The sequence below is a fragment of the Schistocerca piceifrons genome, chromosome 10 (assembly GCF_021461385.2).
Source record: "Schistocerca piceifrons isolate TAMUIC-IGC-003096 chromosome 10, iqSchPice1.1, whole genome shotgun sequence".
Lineage (NCBI taxonomy): Eukaryota > Metazoa > Arthropoda > Insecta > Orthoptera > Acrididae > Schistocerca > Schistocerca piceifrons.
The window spans coordinates 21984234-22011183 of NC_060147.1; the positions used below are offsets into that span (position 1 = coordinate 21984234).

The 26950-nt window shown below is 40.4% G+C and overlaps 1 protein-coding gene across 1 annotated transcript in view; it reads left to right on the forward strand.

Moving 5' to 3' along the window:
* The window catches only part of LOC124719054 (guanine nucleotide-binding protein subunit alpha-11-like), a 109516-nt gene that overhangs the window by 75081 nt on the left and 7485 nt on the right, over positions 1-26950 (forward strand). The window contains exons 4-7 of the mRNA XM_047244724.1: positions 2332-2466; positions 9238-9361; positions 16660-16813; positions 24442-24561. Coding sequence (XP_047100680.1) covers positions 2332-2466; positions 9238-9361; positions 16660-16813; positions 24442-24561 — 533 coding nt within the window. The remainder of the gene's footprint in view (positions 1-2331; positions 2467-9237; positions 9362-16659; positions 16814-24441; positions 24562-26950) is intronic.

Genomic DNA, 26950 nt, shown 5'->3' on the forward strand with positions numbered 1-26950 from the left:
CAGGCAACAGTTGGGTACCAACCTGACTGTCACCCACCATTTGGCCTGACAACCAAAAGTCATCGTCTGGGGTGCCATTTCTTTCTTTTTTTTTTTTTTTTTTATTTATTTTTCCATGGATCATTTCTTATATTTTTTACGTAATCTTGCATATACATAGCTAGTTACAAAAAGGTAGTGCATATACATATATTTTATAGAATATTCACCGAAAATGTCATTAAAGTACATTACAAGAAATGTATACATACACACTATTTAATTTTTTATTTCAAGATATTCTTTTACACTGTAGGGGCAGATATTGATCAGATGTCTTTAATTTTCTTTTAAAAAGAGACATACCTTCTACCATCTTTATACATTGTTGTACAGTATGCACCAAGCATTTACAGGTTCTTTGTCCGTTAATTTTAGCCTGCTTCCTTCTATATGATAGCCATTTTTTATTCTTGTATTATGTTCATGGTATTCACTGTTAAGCAATGCAGTGCAGCTAGTTTTTAAGTAGATAATTGTTTCATATTTATATATTGATGCTACTGTTAAAATTTTCAGCTCCCTGAATTTATTTCTGCAGGGTTCTCTCGGTGATACTTTTGCGATGCATCGTACGGCTCTCTTTTGTAATCTTAATACCCTTTGTGTGTGCACATTTGCAGCATTTCCCCACGCCAGGATGCCATATGTGAGGTGTGAATGGACTAGTCCACAGTACATTGTTTGTAGAGCTTGAACCTATTTTGCTGCACAAGTTACTTATCTGATTCTCCCATGCCATATACCTATCCATTGTTACACCTAGAAATTTGTAGCTGTCTGTCTCCTTTAGTTCTAGGTCTTCAAGCTTGACTGTGATGTTGTCCAAAGTGTGTTGTTTGTTTACATGTATCTGTGTATATGTTGTTTTGGTTCCATTTATAAAGAGATTGTTTTCCCTGAAGTAGTTGTTTCCACTTTTCATACTTAGTGAAGCCTTCTCTTGCAGGTCACCTGTTGTAGATCTGGTAACAACAATTGAAGTGTCATCTGCATACATGACTACACTATCGGATACTGATTTGGTCATATCATTTACATACAAAACGAAAAGTAGTAGACCAAAGACGGATCCTTGGGGAACTCCATATTTAACAATTTCATAATTTGAAAAGACACTTGTAATATTATTTTACACTTTTTGCTTTATTTCTGCTTTCTATTTTACAAAACGATTTAATGATGTCTGCTGTTTTTCCCCTTATACCATAAATATAAAGCTTTTCTAATAGGATGTCATGATGTACACAATCAAATGATTTATATAGGTCCAGGAACATACCACAGACTTTCTTCTGTTCATCAAGTGCTTTAGTTACCAGTGTTATGAATTCAGCTATTGCTGTTTTGGTAGATTTGCCCTTTCTGAATCCATGTTGTTCATCGTTTAGAGTATTGCATGTTTGTATAAAATTTAATATTCTATCTTTTATTGTGGTTTCTATTATTTTAGAGAGTACAGATGTAATGGTTATAGGTCTGTAGTTTCCTGGGTCTTTTTTGCAGCCTCCTTTATGTATAGGGATTACTTTACTCTTTTTGAGGCACATAGGAAATATTCCTTTTTCTATAGATAAGTTTATCAGACAGGTTAGTGGCTTTACTACCCACTGTGAGCAGCATTTAATTAGTTTAGTGGATATACCATCAAGTCCCTCAGTGTTTTTTGTTTTTAGGCTATGTATTACTTTTACAATTTCTTTTCATAGCACAACTTCTTTGGTTGTCATCCATGGCACCTTTACATCACAGTGCTATGTCAACAATATTCTTTGCCCAATTTTGTTTCCCCTCATGGCAAGCTATCGTGGGCTTTCATTTAACAACATAATGCCCACCTGCACATGGTGAGAGTTTTTACTGCTCATCTTAGTGCTAGCCAAACCCCACCTCGGCCAGCAGAGTCACTGGATCTCTCCCCAATCAAGAACATTTGGAGCATTATGGGCAGGGTCCTCCAAATAGCTTGAAATTTTGACACTCTAACCCACCAGTTGGACTTAATTTGGTACAGTGGCCCTCAGGAGAACATCCAACAACTCTATCAATCAGTGCTAAGCTGAATAAGGGCCACAGGTTGACCAACACGTTATTCACTTACTCAATTTTTGAATTGGATCTACTGATTTTGGATTTGCTGATTTCCACACCATTCAGATAACTGCTTCATGGTTGTCTCCACCCCCCACCCCCCCTCCCCCATACACACTTTCTTTAGTGTATTATATAGGAGGTAATTTGAAGACCAGAGTTCATGATAATTTAACAACTTGGAGTTCTGCCTTGTTTCAGCTACATGGAGAGGCTTGACATCATAGGGGCTGCTGGATACATCCCTACAGTGCAGGACGTTGTAAGGTCCCGGAGCCCCACAACCAGCATCGTCGAGTACAAGGTGCCTGTCGAGAACTACGATAGGAAGCTCTGGTAAGCAGATATGTCGAGCCCTGATTTTCACTGTGGATGTTGCATTTTCAGTAGCATATTTTATTTATTCACACTAGTACACACTACTGGAGAATTCTGATGACACCTGGCAGTGTAAGTGGTTAGGAAGGGCAGGATGAGAGAGACCCACATGTTGTGAGGATAAAGGGAGATAGTTGTGCTTGGTAGAGGAAGTCTAGTGTCTGACATCTGAGGTTGAAGGAAGTGGATCTCCTACCACAGAAATACCTTTGCTGTACAAAGTAGCACAGGTTGCAAGCTTGCAACATTTGTCCTACTGGGAGTTTGACTATGATGCAGATAAGAAGGACAACTCAAGGATGAAAAATAATAAATATTGATTAATATAAAATACACTCACCTGCTTAACTTTAAGTGAGGTTGTTAAAGTCCTACACACTGCTCTAATCTAACACAGTGAAATGAACTATCTAATCTATGGAGTTCTGTCTGGACTGCTGTCTTTCACATGTTTTAAGTTGAGAATTGAATCTGAATTTCTATAGAAACTGAGCATTTAACTATCTGACAATCACTCATAAATAGCAGCTTGCTATTATGGTGGCAACTGTCAGTAGAGTTGGGAGTGATAAATGTAGACAGTGTGATGAAACAGGACCCCTCGAATGATAGTGTAAGTAGAAATGACTGTGCTCATCACAATAACAGTGGAGGAATCCTGACACATCAGCCCTGGTTTCTCTTGCAAATAAGTCTGAAGATAACTGAAACCAAGAATATTTAACTTTTCGCAGAATTAAATGGATATGAAGGCCACACGTGCAAGCAGATCTCAGGAAACTTTAACATGGTAGGTATTCACATATCTGCCAAAATAAAATGTCTCTCCTCTACAAAAGTCAGGGGATAGTGATATGCACATATACAGATGGCAGCATCATTTTGTGCACAAGGTACAAAAGGGCAGTGCATTGGTGGAGCTGTCATTTGTACTCAGTGATCCATTTGAAAAGGTTTGTGGTGTTATTATGGTCACATGATGGTAATTAACAGTCTCTGAATGGGGAATGCTGGTTGGAGCTAGATGCATGGAACATTCCATTCTGGAAATCGTTAAAGAATTCAGTATTTCGAGATCCACAGTGTCAAGAGTGTGCTGAGAATGTCGCATTTCAGGCATCATCTCTCATCATGGACAATGCAGTGGCCGACAGCCTTCATTTAATGACTGAGGGCATCAGTGTTTGTGTAGTGTTGTCAGTGCAAGTTCAGCCATTGTGTCTTTTCTAACGTAGCCATTGCATCGAAATATAACAATGTTTAACATTAAGTGAACTTTCTGTTGGTGTTTGGCAGAACACGATAATAATATTAAATAGGAAAACATGTCCTAACGTTCAGCAAAATTATTTTTATCTGGTCATGAAGTGGCTTTCGGTTTATTAGGCCATCTTCAGTTGTAACCTGATGATGGCATAAGAATCTGAAAGACAGATCATTATCAAATAAACATGACTTTGCCAAACATTAGCAAGTATTTTCCTATTTAATATTATAAGAAGATTTAATGGTTTATTCCAAAACTAGATCAGCAGGTGATTTACCTAACAAATAAACAAATCACATCCTCACAGAGACAAAATTTGTTAATCAAAAGCAGATCCAAAATAACTTACTTACTCAGGTAATGAGCCACTCAAATAGCTGAGTGCATCAGTGTGTCACTCCTGAGACTGAGGGAGGTGAACCAGGTCTGGACTGAATATGCCTCACGGATTACAGGTGAGAACTGGTGTACCAGCCAGCCTGGATGTGATTTTTATGGGGTTTGTTTGGTAAGTAATGAGTGTACCCTCTGTTTTGACTCTGCAAGTGGTAACTGTGCTGAGTTTAGAGGTGAACAGTCTTTGCAGCATTCCCTCTGGGGTACAACCCTGGCAACCAAGTGTACGTACACCTGTCGAATAGCTTTAATCCATTTGAAATGGATCACATTGTGTGTCTGCAGGAAACTGGACGGATGTACCGACAGATTGATCCATACTTCAGGCTCAGTGTATCGGTGGTGTGTCGCTGCATTAGACAGTGGCCTCTGAACATTCCACAGAGCAGGTTCTACATATCCACACGGTACAGATGCACGGCGAGATTGACACAATGTGAGAGCAGCAGAGGCTGACTGAACATCGTCCAGGGATGAATAAGGACACATCTTGCACCTGCTTTGTTAACAGGAACCATTAGGAACTGTATGCTTGCAGAAGAAGTACAATCGTGTGGCTCTGGCCAGGCTAACACTGACACCACAACACCAACACACGCAGCTACTCTGGCCTGGTGAAAGACTTCACTGAAGAGTGGAATGGCGACCTGTCATTTTCAGCCAAAGCAGAGTTACTAAACACAGCCTTCCGAAATGCCTTCACAAAATAAGACGAAGTAAATATTACAGAATTTGAATGAAGAACAGCTGCCAACATGAGTAACATAGAAGTAAATATCCTCGGAGTAGTGAAGCAACTTAAATCACTTAATAAAAGCAAGTCTTCTGGTCCAGACTGTATACCAATTAGGTTCTTATCAGAGTATGCTGATGCAACAGCTCCGTACTTAACAATCATATACAACCGTTTGCTGAAAAATCTATACCCAAAGACTGGAAAGTTGCACAGGTCACACCAGTATTCAAGAAAGGTAGTAGGAGCAATCCACTAAATTGCAGGCCCATATCATTAACGTTGATATGCAGCACGATTTTGGAACATATATTGTGGTCGAACATTGTGAATTACCTCGAAGAAAACAGTCTATTGACACACAGTCAACACAGATTTAGAAAACATCATTCTTGTGAAACACAACTAGCTCTTTACTGGCATGAAATGTTGAGTGCTACTGACAAGGGATTTCAGATTGATTCCATATTTCTGGATTTTCGGAGGGCTTTTGACACTGTACCACACAAGCGGCTTGTAGTGAAATTGCGTGCTTATTGAATATCGTCTCAGTTACGTGACTGGATTCGTGATTTCCTGTCAGAGAGATCACAGTTGGTAATAAGTGTCGGAAAGTCATCAAGTAAAACAGAAGTGATTTCTGGCATTCCCTAAGGTAGTGTTATAGGCCCTTTGCTCTTCCTCATGTACATAAACAATTTGGGAGACAATACGAGCAGCCGTCTTAGGTTGTTTGCAGATGATGCTGTTGTTTATTGACTAATAAAGTCATCAGAAGATCAAAACAAATAGCAACATGATTTAGAAAATATATCTATATGGTGCGAAAATTGGCAGTTGACCCTAAATAACAAAAGTCTGAGGTCATCCACATGAGTGCTAAAAGGAATCTGTTAAACTTCAGTTACATGATAGATCAGTCCAATTTAAAGGCCGTGAATTCAACTAAATACCTAGTAATTACAATTACGAACAACTTAAATTGGAAGGAACACATAGAAAATGTTGTGGGGGAGGCTAACCAAAGACTGCGTTTTATTGGTAGGACACTTAGAAAATGTAACAGATCTACTAAGGAGACTGTCTATGCTATGCTTGTCCGTCCTCTTTTAGAATACTGCTGCATGGTGTGGGTTCTATACCACATAAGATTGATGGAGTACACCAAAAAAGTTCAAAGAAGGGCAGCACATTTTGCATTGTCACGAAATAGGGGAGAGAGTGTCACTGAAATGATACAAGATTTGGGGTGGACACCATTAAAACAAAGGCATTTTTCACTGCGGCAGAATCTTCTCATGAAATTCCAGTCACCAACTTTCTCCTCCAAATGCGAAAATATTTTGTTGGCACTTACCTACATAGAGAGAAATGATCACCACGATAAAATAAGGGAAATAAGAGCTCGTACGGAAAGATATAGGTGTTCGCTCATTCTGCATGCTATATGAGATTGGAACAATAGAGAAATGTGAAAGCGGTTCGATGAACCCTCTGCCAGCACTTACATAGGATTTGCAGAGTATCCATGTAGATGTAGATGCAGATGTAGATTGTGTCTGTATGTGAGTGATGGCTGTACACATTTAGGGTGCAGACCTGGTGAGTGGCGTATTCCATAGTATATTGACCATGACATACAGGTCCTATTCCAGGTTTCATGGTGTGGGGGGAACCATCACTTACAAATTGCGGCCACATTTGATATTTCTGTAGGATAAAGTAAGCAGTGTCCACTACCTTGCACAGGCTGTTATTCCCATGCTACTTCCATTTCTTTGATAATGAATCCACATACAAAAGCTGCAATGCAAAGTGCTCTTCGTGCTGTTTGAAAACTGCCCTGGCCAGCAATATCACCAGTTCTCCAGCCAACTGAACACATATGGGACATGCTGAAACGGGAACATACACATTCTCTGGGTCCTGCAAGAACCATTGCCACATTACAGCAAAAGGTGCAAGATGCTTAGGTCAATCTACACTACTGTTCATTCATTTCAATACACCCGATAAATGGCATCTAGTTCCCTATAGATAAGGTCTAATACTGTGGGTACAGTTGAGGAAGCAAAGGAATAGTACAACAGTTGTACACACGTCATGACTTTTGTTTGTGGTGATTGAGATATAATAGTATCCAACAAAAAAAGTTGTGTACATAAATGTTACGTCTCTATCTGATATGTTTGTTTACCTATTTTCCAACAGACACTGCATTTGTTGCACCTGTGTTGTTCCCTGTAGTGATGTGATCCCCGCAGAGAACGGCAAGCATTGCTACGATACATAACATGTGATTCCTGCATGCCATTTCCTTCGTGACATTGAAGTGTGCACATCGCTAGTATGGCTCCACAAGTGGAGATACTCACAGAAAAACGTACTGCAACTGTAGCACTTAGCCAAGCAGGTTTATATATTCGCCAAATTGCGAAACAGTATAGTGTATCCATAGGTGGAGTGCAATATGTTATATCCTAGCCAGTAATGCCAACTGAACCCGCTGCCAAAAGGTTGGCAGCATCAAAGTCCGGACGCCGTCCGTATAAGCAGCGCCAGCGATACAGGAAATCGCCGCAAGTCTGCGCGCGCCACCGCTGGCTTCTGGCTTCTTAAGCGCTGGAGTCGCGAGCGCTAGGACAGTTCTGTATTCGCCGCTCAGTTGTATACTCGCCACCGAATTGTGTACTTGCTAGTCGGTTGTGTGTTCATCGCAGCAGAGTTGTTGTTTGTCATCAGCCGACGCTGACCTAGCCGCTCCGACTTGAACTAGACAGATTTCTGTAGACACCGAGTTCACTACTGTGTTACTGTATCTTCATTAATAAAAGATAAGTACCGATTTTTATTTAATATGAGTGTTTGGGCTTTCATCTTTCTGTTCACTGTTCCAGCGGACCGGTCGGCCCGCTATTAAAAGTGTGGCGGTGACTTCGTAAGCCATTTCTACAGCCAAGTGTTTGTCGCTACGAACACCGCCACAAAACAATACACCCTTCACTGCCAGCAGACAACAGATAGCAATAAGGACATACCATGACCATGATGACCTTATAAATATATCAGAATTACCAATAAGAGAAAAAGATTCAAAACAGCGCCTCAAATTCATGCAGAATTGGTAGAAATGAACACAACAGCAATATCTGTTGCAACAGTAAAAAGGAGACTGACTGAAACTGGCTCGAAAGGATGTGTCACAGCAAGAAAACCCCTTATAAGGCCCATAAACAGAAGAGACTCGAATGTGCTAGAAAACATCGTAATTGGACATCGGAAGAGTCGACAAAAGTGTTGTTCACCAATGAACCGAAGTTCAAGATTTTTAGAACCAGAAGGAGAATATTTGTTCACCAATTTGTAGGGGAAATGGTAGCCCAGAAATGTGTATGACTGACAGTTGAACACAGTGGAGGCTCTGTTATGGTTTAGGGATGTTTTGCCAGAGATAGAGTTGGTGACATTATGAAAATAGAAGGCTGTATGGATCAGAAGCAATACCACCACATATTTCAGTATCATGCAGTAAGAAGTGGATTGCATTTAATAGTGAAAGGGTTCACCTTACAACAGGAAATGACCCAAAATATCAGTTGGCATACTGCATGAACTACATTGCATAGAAAGAAAAACAGAAAGTACTGAATGATATGGTATGGCCACCCCAGAGTCCCAATTGTAATCCCATTGAAATGGTCTGGGATGAAGTGGACAGACATATCAGAGAAGTTAATATATCCAGCAAGGAACATCTCTGGAATATTGTTAAGGATGTGTGGAATCTTGTAGATTCACGATACCTACAAAAACTGATAGACCACATGCCTTGAATTTGTTAGGCAGTCATTAAATCCAAAGGAGGAAACTTTGATGAAAGTAAAATAAAATGATTGTGATTGTATTGTATATGTGGAAGTTAATATAATTATATTTTGTGAGAAATAAGGTTTGGTGTGTGTTGTAAGTCTGAAATATCAGTGTGTATTGAAATTAATGAGCGGTAGTGTATATCGCAGGATACCATTTGGCACCTTCGTCATTGTTTTCGTGTGAGAAAATGCACCTGCATTGCTGGTAGATGGGGTATACGTGTAATAATGTGACTGCCTGGACATTCTTTATTGTGGCATGTATTTCATTTGGTCTGAATTTGTTACCTTATACACCTACAATGATGAACTACCTTTCACATCACTTAGCAGTTAAATGTTCTTATTCTTGAGAGTGTTGCATTCTTTTCTGTCATTTAAATTTATAACACGGATATTTGTACAGGTATTTCATTCCTGTAATCAGTAACATGAGTAACCAGCCCACTTTTACATTTCAGCATTGTCGACGTGGGAGGACAGAGAACAGAACGACCCAAGTGGCTTCACTGTTTCGAAAACTGTGTCGCATTTATATTTATATCGGCAATAAGCGAATACAACCAACTGGATGAACGTGGACAGGTGAGTAAGGGAGGAGGATATCTGCATTATGAACCATATCAGAAATAACACATACGAGTTTTATAATCAAATCAACTGAAAACTAATAACTGACCAGAATTTCAAGCATTGTACAGTTTTATCTGCTCCACTTGGCTGCAATGTGGAGTGTTACTCTTTCTATGTGTATAATTGTGGATGTTCACTCACTTGAAGTGTAATTTCCCACAAATATTTTTTTTTAAATTTGTAATTTTATTGATGTTTTGCTTGAAATGTTACAGCCATTATAATTGCTTATTTAGGTTAGTGGACCACTACATTCCTAAAAAAAATCAGTTATTTCAGTTTCAGAAAATATTAATAATTTACTCAAGAGAGAGAGCTTCACAAATTGAGGAAGTCAATAATGTGTTGGTTGATATCTGACCCTTATGTGAACAGTTATTGATTGATTGACAGAGTTGTTGGATGTCCTCCTGTGGGATATTGTGCCAAATAATGTCCAATTGGTGCATTAGATTGTCAAAATCCTGAGATGGTTGGAGGCCCTCGCCCATAATATTCCAAATATTTTCAATTGGGGAGAGATCTAGTGACTTTGCTTATCAAGATAGGGTCGGCAAGCGTGAAGTCGAGCAGTAGGAGCTCTCACCATGAGTGAGTGGGTATTATCTTGGTGAAATGTAAGCCCAGGATGGCTTGCCATGAAGAGCAACAAAACAAGGTGTAGAACATGTTGCTGTGCTGCAAGGGTGCCATGGATGACAACCGAAGGTGCCCTGCTATGGAAATAAATGGCACCCAGACCATCCCTCCTGGTTGTTGGGCTGTATGGCAGGAGACTGTCAGGTTGCTATCCCACCACTATCCAGGGCATACCCAGACATGTCTTCACCCTGGGATCTCACTGTCTTCAGGGATGAGTCCAGCTTAAAATTGAGTCCTGATGACCAACAAAGATGTGCCCTGAGATGCTCCAGACACTGATGGGATATCACCCTGACTGTCACCTGTCATACGACCCAATAACCAGGAGGGATGGTCTGGGGTGCCATTTCTTTTCATAGCAGGACTTTTTTAGTTGTCATCCATGACACCTTTACAGAACAGCAGTATATCAACAATATTCTGCATGTCATTTTGTTGCCCTTCGCGGCAAGCCACTTCGAGCTTTCATTCAGGAAGACAATACCTGCCCACATGTGGTGAAATATACACTTCAGTAGTGATTTTGTTTTATTATAAACATGGCATATTTCAGGAAAATTATATTCCCATCTTCAGTGGGTTCAGGGAGTAGGGTGGATGTCTGCTGATAAATCATATAATCAGTTTACAGTATGTTGTTTATTCGGTGCATAAGATACAGCCATAAGTGTAAATGTCACCTTGCTGCGATCACCAGTCAGGGACTGGAGTATGGTAAGAGTGCTGACCTTAACACATGGCCTTCACAGATGCATCTAACTCCCATGGTGTCACCTGGCCATGCAGACGGTGGCAGAATGGAGCCACACTGTCAGCAGTCTGCCAGGTGAAGAAGCACAGTGTCTGGCTGTGGGTTGGGGGGCACACTCGGCTACAGTGGTCTCCACAGAATTCTGTCATGGTGGCCAGTACAGATGTGGAGCTTAGTGCAGTAACATCCAATTACACAGAGATCAGCCATGGACACATGAGCAACTGGCATATAAACATACAAATCAACTAAAGAAAACCAATAAATCTGTTCAGATCATAAAATCTACATGAGCGAAGCCTCTCTATATAAGGAACTGTCCTGAGTGGTCTACTGATTCACCTTTGCCCAGTCCAAACTGCTACAGATAGAAATTTGAAATCTGAGGAGGATATTAAGTGTATACTGTAGACATCATTTAAGAAGGAATTGTCCAAAATTCCACTTCTAAGGGGGTAAATAGGGAATGAAAGGGTTTTTTGAGCATATGTTGCTGTGAAGGAATTTTGGAACCAGAACTACATAGACTGGTATTTGATTTCTCTGATAGAAATAAAAAAATACATATTTCACCATTTTTGGAAATTCAATCCCAAAGTTGGTGAAACAGTGGACTGAAATGAAGGAGGCCAGTTCAGTGCCTGCAGCCAACCTGACTGCGTGTTGGACACACTGTTAAGGAAATGATTATTAAAGAACAACTAAAGTATTTTTAAAGCTATGTGTATGAAAACTGATGTTTGACTCTTGATTAGAAATAAAGAAACAGATGTTAAGGAATTTAAGTTTTTATTTATTTTATTTATTTATTTTAAATAGACGTACACCACAAGAAGTCAGGATTAACAAAAACCTCCAACTGCAGCTACAAGAATCACCAGAAGATTTAGGTGTTGCAATTTGTGAACTAAATCAAAGAAGGCTATTTAACAGTCACCATGACAAATTGGCTTTGTTAGAATTGCATAGAAAGAGAAACAGCTCTTTCATACGTTATTTTTTCACTAGGCCTAATGTCCTTTTTTAAGTAAATGATTATTATAAATCTACTAAAGTATTTTTAAAGCTACAGATATGAAAATTGGTATTTTACTTCTTGAAGAAATATGTATTAGGGGATGAAAGTTTCAATGGAAATATCAATAGATGAATGTAAAAAGTGGGATAAACAAGATTAATCTCTGACTGCAGCTACCAGAATCACTTTTTGGTGAGAAATACATTTGGAAAAGACCATGCTTACATGGCCTTAGTTATCATGAAAGGTTTAGAAGGTGTTATAATTTGTGAAATGAATCAAAGAAAGCTATTTATCAGTCACCATGATCGACTGGCTTTGTCAGAATTGCACAGAAAAAGAAATTGCTTTTTAATATATTAAATTTTCTATAGGCCTAATATATGTAAATAAAATTATTTTTGTTGAAATTACTATGCAAATGATAGTGAAGCAGCAGTTGTTAAGGTAGTTTATATACATAAAGTAATCTAGAAGTAATTCTCATTATTGCCAATGCAGGTAGATGAGCACTAGTCACAATTTGTTGTTAGTAAACTTTACTGAAGTGGCTGCTTCTGTCTATTAATGTATAACTTGTTTCATTGTTCCTCATCCCTGAAGATCCTCCTTAATCCTCCTTAGTTACGGAACACAACATGTCAGTGAACAAGTGTATTAGTAGATTGTGTTGTTTATGAAAAGAATTTCATGTGTAATTAACTGGAAGTGACAACATCAGTGGTTGGTCACTTTCTTCATTACTGCTTTCAAGAACTGAACTTGAATTACAGCTTTTTCAAGTTATTGCTCTGTTTAAATATCACAGTGTGGTCTTTTCAGTATCTTTAACATTTGCACTATCTTTTGCACATCCTTAGCAGTTTCTTCTTTTATTCTGCTTTGTGTAACTCTCATCAAGATTTTAATGTGAGTTTGTTGACTTTTTTTTGCTCACCCTTCTTTTTTTAGTCACAATCCTTAGCAGTTCAAATGAATTTAGTTCTCAGTGGTGGGGAAGTAAGGTCAAACAGAAAATACCTTTTCTTTTAAAATCCTTTCCACAGTGTGAACAAGCCTATATTTGTTTGCCATGACGACTTCTAGCAGTTCTCACTTGGTTGTGAGTTCTATGATTGAGATACTGCTAATCTCATCTACATTTACATCTGCAGCTACTGGCTACTCTGCAAATCACACTTAAGTCCCTAGCAGAGGATTCATCAAACCACTTTCACACTAATTCTCTATTCTCAACTACAATAGTAAATTTTCTTTGCTCAAAATAAGGGTAGGAGCTTTATTTCCTTGAACTGCATAATCTGGAGCATCATCCATTTATGTAGAAGATCTGTAATAAATCTTACTTGCAATTACTTAATGTAATTTGTTCTGTGAGGTGTTTCTTGTGAGGTGTTTCTGTTTCTCCCCAGTTCAGAAGTAATGAACATTGCAAAGAATCTTTCTGCTGTAAGATCGTGGCAATTTATTTGGAGGGGTTAGCATTCCAACTTATTTAACAACTAAGTGAGCTGGTCTCAAGCTCAGGGTCCCATTTCACAAGTGATGTGGAAGAAGAAGGGAGATTAATTACAACTTCACAAAAAAAGCCATGGATCACCTGGCCTGGGGAACAGTACCATGTAACTATCCTTTGTCATGGTTAGAGTGAAGTCCTCAATAACAGTGAAGGTGGAGATGAATATCATTGGTATGACTGAACTGACAGAAGAGGCAAAACTGCTCCTAGGTTTAACGTAAAAGTTGGAAACTAAAATCCAGACATGTCTGTTACTGGATCAGGTGTTGTTCGGTCAGCATCTGTAGCCCATGTTACTGGTAGCTGGAAAAGAACACATGAAGACTACACCTACATGATTACTCTGCAATTCACAGTTGAGTGTCCGGCAGAGGGTTCATCAAACCAGCTTTTACTGGAGGGTAGAAGTGATCGATGATTCTCTGCTGGAGGTTGGCAACAGAGTGGGTGAAGAAGGCAGCCAGTCAGTTGACAGGACACTTTATTGATGATCACAACCAGGCACAGTCCATCATATCTGTAACAGGCAGACTACAGGCAATTGGAGGTGATTTGGACCCCAGAACACTGGTTCAGCCGTGCCGACACAGGCGATTCCCGAGGATGGTAACAGTGGCCTCACTACTACAGTGTGAAGGTGTAGCTGATGGCTGTGGGGTAGAGTTGTGGCAGTTGACAATGTCCCTGGGCCCAGGTCGGACACTCAGGCAGTGGTCGCAGGCTCGCAGCCCAGCAGAGGCAGAGTTACAGATACAGCTACGACCGACACGGACTCTGCATCATCAGGCGGCCCAGCTGTCACGACTTGCTGATGGGCTGTTTCTGGCCAGTTTAAATCCCACTTCCATCTGCTGACTGTCACGGAAGCCCCCTCCCCTGTATTGAGGCTGCATCAAAATGTCTGGAGTGGGGCTGACAGTACTGTGTAGTGTAATAGGTAGGTCAGTCACTCACACAACGGGGGTCCACGTGACATCCCTCGTGCAGAAGTGCCGGTTGTGGAAGCCACGTCTTCTAATGCCGATGAGCTGGCAGCGCATTGGTCGGTAAATGGCCTGATTTTAGTTGCTGAGCTGTGGTCCTGGCTGCTGGTGTTTGAGCCACTACAGGTGCTGACGCCACTTCCACAAAACACCAGCCTATAATTAATTTATAAGAGCTACGTGACCTATACATAGACAGCATAGTGACTACAATTACTGAAGTTAATAAATCAGTGGAGGAGGCTATGACAGTGTTTCTGCTAGAAAGAGCAGATAAACAGTTGTTAGGAGAGTCCTGTATATAAGACCAATATCCTTAACATCAGTTTGTTGCAGAATTCTTGAACATATTCTGAGTTCACATATAATAAATTTCCTAGAGACCAAAAAGTTTGTGTCCATGAACCAGCACAATTTTAGAAAGCATTGCTTGTGTGACACTCAGCTTGCCCTTTTCTCACATGATACGCTGTGAACTATGGATGAAGGGCAACAGGCAGTTTCCATATACCTAGATATCTGAAAAGCATTTGATATGGTGCCCCACTGCAGATGGTTAGTGAAGATATGAGCATACAGAATAGGTCCCCAGATATGTGAGTGGCTAGGAGACATATGAAGCAATAGGGCTCAATACGTTGTTCTCAAGATATGAGCATACAGAATAGGTCCCCAGATATGTGAGTGGCTAGGAGACATATGAAGTAACAGGACCCAATACATTGTTCTCAATGGCACTTGCTCATCAGAGACAAGAGTATGATCAGGAGTGCCCCATGATAGGACTACTATTATTTTCTTTATACATAAATGATCTGGTGAACAGGGTAAGAAGCAATCTGCAGTTGTTTGCTGATGATACTGTGGTGTACAGGTAGATGCTGAAGATGAGTGGCTGCAGGATGATGTAAGATGACTTAGACAAAATTTCTAATTGGTTTGATGAATGGCAGCTGGCTCTAAATGTTGAAATATGTAAGTTAATTTGTGCGAGTAGGAAAGACAAATCCATAACGCTCAGCTACAGTGTTAGTAGTGCTCTGATAGAACACAGTCACATAGTTTAAATATCTGGGCATTTAAGTGTTGTGATATGGAGGGTGAATGGTTGACTTTAGTTTCTCGGGAGAATTTTAGGAAAGTGTGGTTCATCTGTAAAGGAGACCACTTAGAGGATGCTGGTGCAACATATTCGTGAGTACTGCTCAAGTGTCTGGGATCTTCACCAGGTCAGATTAAACAAAGACAATATACATTTTGCATAAGGAACATGAAGGTAAGTTACAATAAACCAGGACTCATACTGAGGCATACAGACAGTTGTTTTCCCTTTGCTCTGTCTGTGAATGGAACTGGAAAGGAAATGACTAGTAGTGGTACAGGGTATTGTATGCCATGCACTATACAGCAGCTTGCAGAGTATGTATGTATGTATGTATGTATGTATATAATAGAGAGAAACATTCCACGTGGGAAAAATATATCTAAAAACAAAGATGATGTAACTTACCAAACGAAAGCATTGGTATGTTGATGGACACACAAACAAACACAAACACACACACAAAATTCAAGCTTTCACAACTCACGGTTGCTTCATCAGGAAAGAGGGAAGGAGAGGGAAAGACGAAAGGATGTGGGTTTTAAGGGAGAGGGTAAGGAGTCGTTCCAATCTCGGGGGCGGAAAGACTTACCTTAGGGGGAAAAAAAGGACAGGTATACACTTGCACACACACACACACGTATCCATCTGCACATATACAGACACAAGCAGACATTTCTGCTCGTGTCTGTGTATGTGCGGATGGATATGTGTGTAAGTTACATCATCTTTGTTTTTAGATTTATGTATGTATGTAGATGTAGATGTACTACAACACTCAGGAAAACTACTGAGGATGTGTCAAATCCAGGCCATGTAGCATTGTTGGCGTATTGTATTCCAAAGGTAGACCAGTGCACTAGTACGCAAGTGTTCATAATGTTTTGGCTCATCAGACAACTGTAACAGGTATTTGGGAAGCTAGCTGCTGATACTGAAAAACATACAATAATCATTTTGATCAGTCTTTTCTTCTCATCCTGTCCAGTAAGTCTCCCCCGACTTCTGGGTGACTTTTTAACCTTTTCCTAAACCCCACCAGTTCTTTTTCCTTCACCCCTCTTCCTTCCTCTTCAACCCTTCTGCTAGAAGGGGAAATTGGTGGCTTCGGAAGCTCTCAAACTACGATACCTTTTATACGGGTGTTCTCCTGCTGGCTGTTGGGGGAGCAGATTTTTTTTATCTACCCAATTACATCATATAATCATACTAACTGCAATGTTTCTCCAAAACAGAATCGTCTCAGTGTGAGCCTGGCGCTATTCAGTGTGCTGCTCACCTGCTCGGCATTCAGATACGCTTCTGTCATTGTCTTTCTGAACAAAATAGACATTTTTGATGAGAAGATAATGAAATATGATCTGTGCAATTACTTCCCAGAGTACGCTGGTAAGTACCTGACTAGAAGACAATGTATCGCTTTCATTGTATACAGGTATGTGGATAAATAAGTTGCAAACATCCATATACCACACGTTTTTAAAAATTTCATGTCTGTAAGTTTCTGGAATCAGAAATGGAATGATCTTCTGTGAACAAACTCATTCAAATATTTTTGATATAACTGATAAAAGGGTTCTACATCAAAAGTTTTCTCATCTGTCTTTGTTTCCCTTTGTATGTATTAGTTTTATCACTGTGCTGCCTTGTACCATTCTGCCACATCACACCCTGTTAGTCCTATTTGGTAAGAGTCTCACACATTTGAACAATTCTCTATGATGGGTTGTATAAGCATTTTGTAAGCGATCTCTGGTTGCATTTCCTTAGTATTCTACCAATGAACCGAAGTCTGTGACCCCATTTACCTACAACAGTATCTATGTAATCTTTCCATTTCAAACAATGGAAACAACAGGTAGGAATATCAACAATGTAGGAAAAGATAGATTGCTACTTACCATAAAGAAGGCACGTCAAGTTGCAGACAGGCACGACTAAAAGACACCTACATGTAGCTTTCAGCACACATATGACCGTCAACTCCAGGATCGTTTATTGTACGATTATATGATAGCAGAACAAACACTGGTAGCAGTTACTTCTGTACAGTATCTGGGAGTATGCATACAGAATGATTTGAAGTGGAATGATCATATAGAATTAATTGTTGGTAAGATGGGTGCCAGGTTGAGATTCACTGGGAGAGTCCTTAGAAAATGTAGTCCATCAACAAAGGAGGTGGCTTACAAAACACTCGTTCGACCTATACTCGAGTATTGCTCATCATTGTGGGATCTGTAGCAGGTCAGGTTGACAGAGGAGATAGAGAAGATCCAAAGAAGAGTGGCGTGTTTCATCCCAGGGTTATTTGGTAATCATGATAGCGTTACGGAGATGTTTAGCAAACTCGAGTGGCAGACTCTGCAAGAGAGGCGCTCTGCATCGCGGTGTAGCTGGCTGTCCAGGTTTCGAGAGGGTGCATTTCTGGATGAGGTATCAAATATATTGCTTCCTCCTACTTATACCTCCAAAGGAGATCACGAATGTAAAATTAGAGAGATTCGAGCACGTACAGAGGCTTTCCGGCAGACGTTCTTCCCGCGAACCATTCGCAACTGGAACAGGAAAGGGAGGTAATGACAGTGGCACGTAAAGTGCCCTCCGCCACACACCATTGGGTGGCTTGCGGAGTATAAATGTAGATGTAGATATCAGACTGGAATGCAACATGACATGAGATGCAAGCAGCAATCTGGATATGGTGAGGAAGAGGAAAGGGAAGGGCATGGGGAAGGGGTAGAAGTGTACGGGTGGGGAGAGAGACAAACGCTGTCTAGTGGAGTGTGCAGGGACTAGACTCCAACAGGTGCAGTGTCAGGAGGTTGTGGGGCAGGTACGTGGGGATAAGAGGTACAAAAAATGCGAGGAGTGGGGAGAGATGGGTGGATGCATTGACAGAGGACTGCAAATAGACAGGATGGGAGTTGAGACTGCGGAGAAGGTGATAGGACATAGGGGTGGAAACTGTTGGGTGGAGGGTGTGGGGACAGTATGTTACTGTAGGTTGAGGCCAGGATAATTATGGGAGCAGAAAGTGTGTCGCAAAGATAACTGCCATCTGTGCAGTTCAGAAAAGCTGGTGGTGGAGGGAAGGATCCAGGTAGTGCCATGCGGGTGCCCGTGGCTGTTCCACAGATTTGGCACCTTCCTATTTCAACCTTTTTATGGGCCATCTAGAGGAGACTTTCCTAGTCTGATTCAGGTTCACTGTGATATCTTATTGATCCGGACCCTGGACCAAGACACCTTATCTTTGTTCCATCACAAACTCAGCACCTTCTCTCCCATCTACTTGATGTGGTCCTCCTCAACCCAGTGTGCTGTCTTCTTAGATGTTGATCTCCTCCACTCTGATGGCTCCATCCACACCACTGTCCACATTAAAACCACCAGTTTATTTATTTATTTATTTATTATTCCATGGGACCAAATTAAGGAAAAGTCTCCATGGTCATGGAACGAGTCAATACATGAAATTATAACACAGTAGTAGAAACAGATAAAATGAAATATAAGAAACATATTCAGGCGACAAGTCGTAAGTTTAAATAAAGAAAATCAACAATGTAACACTGGAATTTGCTTAATTTTTCAGCTCTTCCAGGAGTTCCTCGACAGAGTAGAAGGAGTGAGCCATGAGGAAACTCTTCAGTTTGAACACAAAAGTGTTTGGGCTACTGCTAAGATTTTTGAGTTCTTGTAGTAGCTTATTGAAAATGGATGCAGCAGAATACTGCACTCCTTTCTGCACAAGAGTCAAGGAAGTGCATTCCTCATGCAGATTTGATTTCTACCTAGTATTAACTGAGTGAAAGCTGCTAACTCTTCGGAATAAGCTAATATTGCTAACAACAAACGACATTAAAGAAAATATATACTGTGAGGGCAATGTCAGAATTCCCAGACTATTGAATACGGGTCGACAAGAGGTTCTCGAACTTACACCACATATAGCTCGAACAGCCCATTTTTGAGCCAAAAATACCCTTTTTGAATCAGAAGAATTACCCCGAAAAATAATACCATTCGACATAAGCGTATGAAAATACGCGAAGTAGACTACTATTCGTGTTGAACTGTCACTTATTTCAGATACTGTTTGAATGGTAAATAAAGCAGCATTTAATTTCTGAACAAGATCCTGAACATGGGCTTTCCACAACAGCTTACTATCTATCCGAACACCTAGGAACTTGAACTGTTCCATCTCGCTTATAATATGCCCATTCTGTCTGATCAAAATATCGGTTCTTGTCAAATTGTGAGTTAGAAACTGTAGAAACAGTACCTGCATTTTGTCAGCTGTCATCCCTTTCAGACCAAAAAATCCTTCCCATACAGCCTGGCTACCGAGGAACAGCATATGTGCAGTGACAAAATCTCTCTTGCTCAGTATGCTGAGGATCTCATCAAGGTCTTCACAGACAGACACTATCCCACAGACCTAGTCTGCAAGCAGATCTCCTGTGCCTTTTCTCCTCACAACCCCAATCCTCCCACCACTCTCAAAAACCAGCCACTAAGGAGTGTCCCCTTCATGACCCAGTACAACCCTGGACTGGAACAACTGAACCACATCCTTCACCAGAGCTTTGATTACCTTCAACATGCCTGAAATGAGGGACATCCTAACCGAGATACTTCTAACCCCTCCTAAAGTCATATTCTGTCACCCACCCAACCTCAACAATATCTTAGTCGATCCCTACGCCACTCCCAACCCCGACCCCCTGCCGCAAGGAAGACCAGGGTGCAATACCTGCCCAATCCATCCACCCAGCACTTTCTATTCCAGTCCTGTCACAGGTTTATCCTACCCACCTGTAAAAGCAAACATGTCATTTACCAGCTTTTCTGCTATCATTTCACAGATTTTGATATTGGTATGACTATGAAACACCTGTCCACCAGGATGAATTAAAAAAATGGTTCAAACGGCTCTGAGCACTATGGGACTTAACTGCTGAGGTCATCAGTCACCTAGAACTTAGAACTAATTAAACCTAACTAACCTGAGGACATCACACACATCCGTGCCCGAGGCAGGATTCGAATCTGCGACCGTGGCGGTCGCGCAGTTCCAGACTGTAGCACCTAGAACCGCTCGGCCACTCCGGCTGGCCAGGATGAACAACCACTAACCTGTGGCCAAGAGCAAAATACAGAGTCCACCAGAAAAATGTATGCACTCTGTCTGGCTCTATCAAGATATCAATATTGTCATTCGTTTTGAGTTATGAGTGTATTCTAATACAGTCTTTGGCTCAACAGATGTTAGTACTTTCATCTCATTATTGAGAAAACAAGATGGCTAGAGCATACTTGACAATCAAGCAACAAAAATGTATTGTGAGGTGGTTTTTCAAGTTTGATAATGCTCTTGGTGTGCAACATCAATGGAGGCGGGAGTTTGAAACAGAACTGCCAAACCGCCTAACAATTAAACACGTCATCGAAAAGTTTGAATTGCATGGAATGATTTGTGATATTCACACAGGAACGTCAGGAAGACAGTGTACAGCTACAAGTCCTGCTTCATTGGCTCTTGTGCTGGAAATATTTGTTAACTCTCCACAGAAGTCTGCTAGGCAATGTGCACATGAAGTAGTGGTTAACAGTACAAGTGTACAAAGAATTCTGAAAGCTGCAAAGTGGAAAGTTTACATTCCACATTTACTGAAAGCGATTAATGATGACGATCCTGGTTGCCGAATGCAGTTTTGCAAATGGTATCAGAAAATGGTAACTGGTGATCACGATTTGTGATGAAGGTAGTGTAGAGTGTCGAGGCACAATTTAAACTTAATGGAACTGTGAATCGGCATAACAGTGTGTACTGGGCACTGGAAAATCTGAATATTTGTGTGGATAAAGTGGTCAATATACTAGGGGTTCATATATGATGTGGACTATCATCTAAGGGCTTAGTATGACCCTTTTTCTTTCATGCTACTGTCACTGGATAAGTGCACCTGGAAATGTTACGCACTTCAATTTTGCCAGATATGCATGCACTTTATGGAACTGATGAAGAGGTCTTCTACCAACAGGATGGGGGGCATTTGTGCAGCGACCTCCACTGTAACATGGACTGACGTAGTTGCAGCGGCTGCTCATCATTCTGTTATGTGTATAGCCACCAATTGTGAACATTTTGAACATTTAAAATAACCATGTGCTACACTGAAAGTTGTACAACATGTGTGATCAATTATTAAATTTAAATAAACACATAAGTAATACTTTTTGTTCCTTAAAGTGTGTATACATTTTTCTGGAAGACTCTGTAGACCACCCTGTGGTACAACATGCAGCTGAACCTAACACACTTGATTTCAATGGCTGCTTCACTACCAGAGCCATCTGGATCCTTCCCTCCACCACCACACACTGTCATATCCAAGCATTTATATGAGTTGATGAATTCCAGTTGTGACTCATTGATATTGTAGTCACAGGATAGTACATCATTTTGTTTTGTATAATGCAAAATTTCACATTTCTGAACATTTAATGCAAGTTTCCAAGCTTTGCACCACTCTGAAATATTGTCGAGATCTGACAGGATATTGTTGCAGTTTTTTCAGATGGTACTTCATGCAGATAACCACATCATCTGCAAAAAGTCCAAAGTTACTGTTAATATTGTTTGCAAGGTCATCAAAAAACATAAAAACGGAAGTTACTTTCTGGATATCTATTGCACATCAGTGCTTTAAATCAGTGCTTCAAATTTATTGAAAGGTTAGGGCGTTTTTATGAAGAGCAAGTGTCTTAAAATAAAGGAGTGTGTAAAGTCTTCTGTGCACTTCATTAACTTCTGAGAGCAGTATGGCAGTTACGTAACCTTCTATTTAGATCTAACAATGGAAACTGCAGATTGAAATATCAACAAAGCTAAGTGTCTAACAGTCTTTTTTGTCATGCCTGTCAGCAACTCAACATGTCAATTTTGTGGTGAGTAGCAATCTATTTAGATCTAAATTGATAAGACTACACTGTCTAAAGAAAACAGTCAAGATCTCATTTTTAATTTAACCGTGATAGTTTTGGCCAAACTGGGCCATATTCAGATCTAAAACTAAAATGGCATCAGCTTATTTGCATGATTACAACTTCTAATGAGGCAAACTGTGAAAGTTCTAAAATGGTTCCAGCCTCATCTTGTGGTTCTCGGTAGTGCATTAATTCACAGCCTCCTAATTGAAAACTTTTTGGGTATTGAATGGTAATAATAAAAATAAAAATAATAATAATGTGCATATGGCATTAGTGGCCATGAGACCTCTCGCAGGGCGTTTCAGCCACCGCTCCACAAGTTCTTTAACGCCACTACGGTGACTTTTGAGTGAATGAGGATGAAAGACACACAACACCCAGTCATCTCGAGGCAGAGAAAATCCCTGACCCCGCCGGGAATCGAACCCAGGACCCCGTGCGTGGGAAGCGAGAATGCTACCGCAAGACCACGAGCCGCGGACGGTACTGAATAGTGTTATAAAATAATGGGCACAACACCATTGTTTTTCATTTCACTTGTTACACATTTACTAATTTTGAACTGACTTGTTGGATAAAGCCAGTTTCCTAAAACTTCTATTCATATATCAATAATCGCAGGCTAGACCCCACAATCAGGAAATTTCAGTGGCAGTACTTGTCATAAACTTGACAGTGTATACAAATTAGTAAGATGAACACAGTACCCTGTGTAGGTCACCACACATACATTCATGCAAGTGTAAACATTTACACTTGTATCAATCAAAATATTTCACTAACACTTATTGTTAACAAGAAAAATGCCAGGAGACTGTTACTTGTTCCACAGCAGATGGTGGACAGACTTTTATATCTCATACTGCATAACTTGATCTAAATAAGCACAAACTTGCATTGAAACATTAACGAAGTATTTTCCAGGATCTAACTTTACAAATTGTGGATACTGACATGGAGATATTAAAACAATGATTGTGGTATGTGTACTCATTTCATAGTTGTTGCTCCTCTGTGAGCTTGCTTGTGCTCTTCTTGTACATAGACAGTACTTGTGAGATTGCTCCACATGGAGTGAGGATTTTTGGTTTGGAAGCGATATTTATAAAGTGGTGTAAGGGAGGTTTTAGAATTTTGGAAAACCCATATTTGGTTCTAAAACTGTAAGGTTGAGATCTATTATAGTAGCTGCATTATGCGTTCCAACAATGACTTGGTTCACACAATAAATAGGTAGTTTACAAAAGGTTTTGGAACTATTTTGTATGTCTACACTCGGAATTACCTAATTACAAGTACAGTTTGCATACCTGAAGTAATAATAAATTATGCAAATTTCTAGTTAGTGTTTAACTGGTTAATGTTAGGTGTCATTTTGTGATGGTGAACTTGGGAACTGAACGGGTGTAACAGCAAAAAAGGCGATTGTAATTTTGGGTGTGTCTGGAGTTCAATATTGTCTGTTAAGTTAATTAGTTTTTGGAAGATTAAAGTATGTGCTGTTAAGTCTGGAGTCATAACTTTCTAATAGTATGTGTCAGTATGTCCAAAACTACTATTCCATGGGGTAATGATAATTGAAAATATTCCTTACTTTTAATCAATATGGTTTTCAGTAAAACTAAACACATTACTGTAATCAGCAACTGAAAAATACCATCCAAATAACACATTAGCATGAAATGTTGTCTAAAAATATCTTGACAGATTTGGGTGTACACTACGTATACTGATGCAGATAACTAGACTCGAAAAGGAAAAGAAGGGAAAAAATACAAATATAGTTATTAAATACGAGAGCAACAGTAGCAGCTTGCTCTGTTTCAACATCAGGTCATGTCAAAAGTCCTAATTTAGTCAGAACAGTTTATCTTGGTTAAATAAATAAATAAAAAACAACCATTACTTACATGACTTTTTTTCATATGTTTATAAGAATACATCACATCATCTTCCACAACAAAGCTCTGTCTTTCTGGTAAACCTGCAGATAATTTATGGTAAATATATTGCAGGACCCAAACAGGATGCAGAAGCAGCAAAGAACTTTATTGCAGATAAGTTCCAGGAGTGCTGTGAAAAGGAAAGGAACGATGACAACAAGGGTGTTTACATACGCTACACCTGTGCGACAGGTGAGAAAAATCTCTATCCTTCAGTATGACAGTAGCTGGAATATATGAGGTGCACAATGGAGTAATGGTATGTTATAAGAGGGCAGAGTGAAAACAATGATGTAGTTATGAAATGTGTACAGAAAAGAACATCACAATGTTAACATATGCTTTTCTTCAAGTGCTAGAGAACATTAGTATTTAAGATGGAGGTGTAAAGGGGAGTAAATGGGAGGATGTAAAGGGGGGGGGGGGGGGGGGAGGCAAGCTCATGACTCCACCCCCCTCCACCCCCCCCACCCACCCCCCCCCAGTTAACACTTTAATGGAAGAGTTTAACAATCGTGGAAATTCCTGGATGGAGCAACAAATAAAATAAGGGAATGGGAACCACTCATCTATAACAAATAGATGCATGGAGTCCAGTGACACATAACAGAAAACAGCATTCACATTAGCTTTTTAGCACTAGTTCTTTTGTCCATCAGTAATACACACATTCACACACACAGCCACAGACACCTAAAAGCACACTTGCGTGTGCGTGTGTGTGTGTGTGTGTGTGTGTGTGTGTGTGTGTGTGTGTGTGAAGGTGTGTACTATTGTTGGAGAAGTGAGCTAGTGCTTGAAAGCTATTGTGAATGCTGATTTCTGTTATGTGGTACTGTGTTACCCACATGGATTTGCTCTAGGTGAGTAAGTTTTTAAATGCTCCTTGACACCAGTTTTCAGATTTCACAGTTAACTTTCTAATCTTCAGAAAATAATGTAGCATGAAAACTAAAGTGTCCACAAATGGTAAGGAATTCTAGATACACTGAGTGATCAAAAGCATCTGGACACCTGGCTGAAAATGAATTACAAGTTTGTGGCACCACCCATCAGTAATGCTGGAATTCAATATGCTGTTTGCCCACCCTTAGCCTTGATGGCAACTTCCACTCTTGCAGGCATGTGTTCAATCAGGTGCTGGGAGGTTTCTTGGGGAATAGTAGCGCATTCTTCACGGAATGCTGCACTGAGGAGAAGTATCAATGTCGGTCAGTGAGGCCTGGCACAAACTTGGCATTCCAAAATATCCCAAAGCTGTTCTATAAAATTTAGGTCAGGACTCTATGCAGGTCAGTTCATTATAAGGATGTTACTGTCATGTAACCACTCTGCCACAGGCCGTGCATTTTGAACAGGTGCTTGATTGTGTTGAAAGATGCAATCACCATCCTCGAATTCCTCTTCATCAGTGGGAAGCAAGAAGATGCTGAAAATGTTAATGTAGGCCTGTGCTGTAATAGTGCCATGCAAAACAACAAGGGGTGCGAGCCCCCTCCATGAGAAGCACGACCACACCATAACACCACAGCATCAGGATTTTACCGTTGGCACTACACACGCTGATGACGTTCACCGGGCATTCCCCATACCCACACCCTGCCATCAGATCGCCACATTGTGTACCACGATTCGTCACTCCGCACACCGTTTTTCCACTGTTCCATCGTCCAATGTTTACACTCCTTACACCGAGCAAGGCGTCATTTGGCATTTACCAGCATGATGTGTGGCTTATGAGCGGTCGCTCGACCATGAAATCCAAGTTTTCTCACCTCCAACCTAACTGTCATAGTACTTGCAGAGGATCCTGATGCAGTTTAGAATTCCTGTGTGATGGTCTGGATGGATGTCTGCCTTTACACATTACGACCCTCTTCAACTGTCGGTGGTCTCTGTCAGTCAACAGATGAAGTCGGCCTGTACGCTTTTGTGCTGTACGTGTCCCTTCACATTTCCGCTTCACTGTCACACTGGAAACGGTGGACCTACGGATGTTTAGGAGTGTGGGAATCTCGCATATGGATGTATGACACAAGTGATACCCAATCACCTGACTACGTTTGAAGTTCCATGGAGTGCCCCATTCTGCTCTTTCATGATGGCTAATGACTACTGAGGTTGCTGATATGAGTATGTGGCAGTAAGTGGCAGCACAATGCACCTAATATGAAAAACGTATGTGTTTGGGAGTATCCAGATACTTTTGATCACATAGTGTATGTTTAACACACAATACTTTTCAGCTGCAAAAGTGAGGGCTAGCCCGGGTGGATGGGATTTCAGTCCGTAAACTAATATTTTGAATGGGTAACGGCACACACACGGTGGCAGATGGTATCTGCTGTCAACAATAAATTTGACACAATTCATCAGTCCACATGTACAGTTTGATCACAATAAGCTGACCCATTTTATTGGTACTGCCAAAAATGGAGAAAATTTATGCTAGTCAGAAGAGTGCTGCCAAGATTTCCACTTGTGCCATCCCTGCTTTTGTTTGTGCATAAGTTCATAGCAGTTTTCCATAAGTTTAATAAAGACAACATACTTACATAACACAGAATTTAGTCATCAGTAA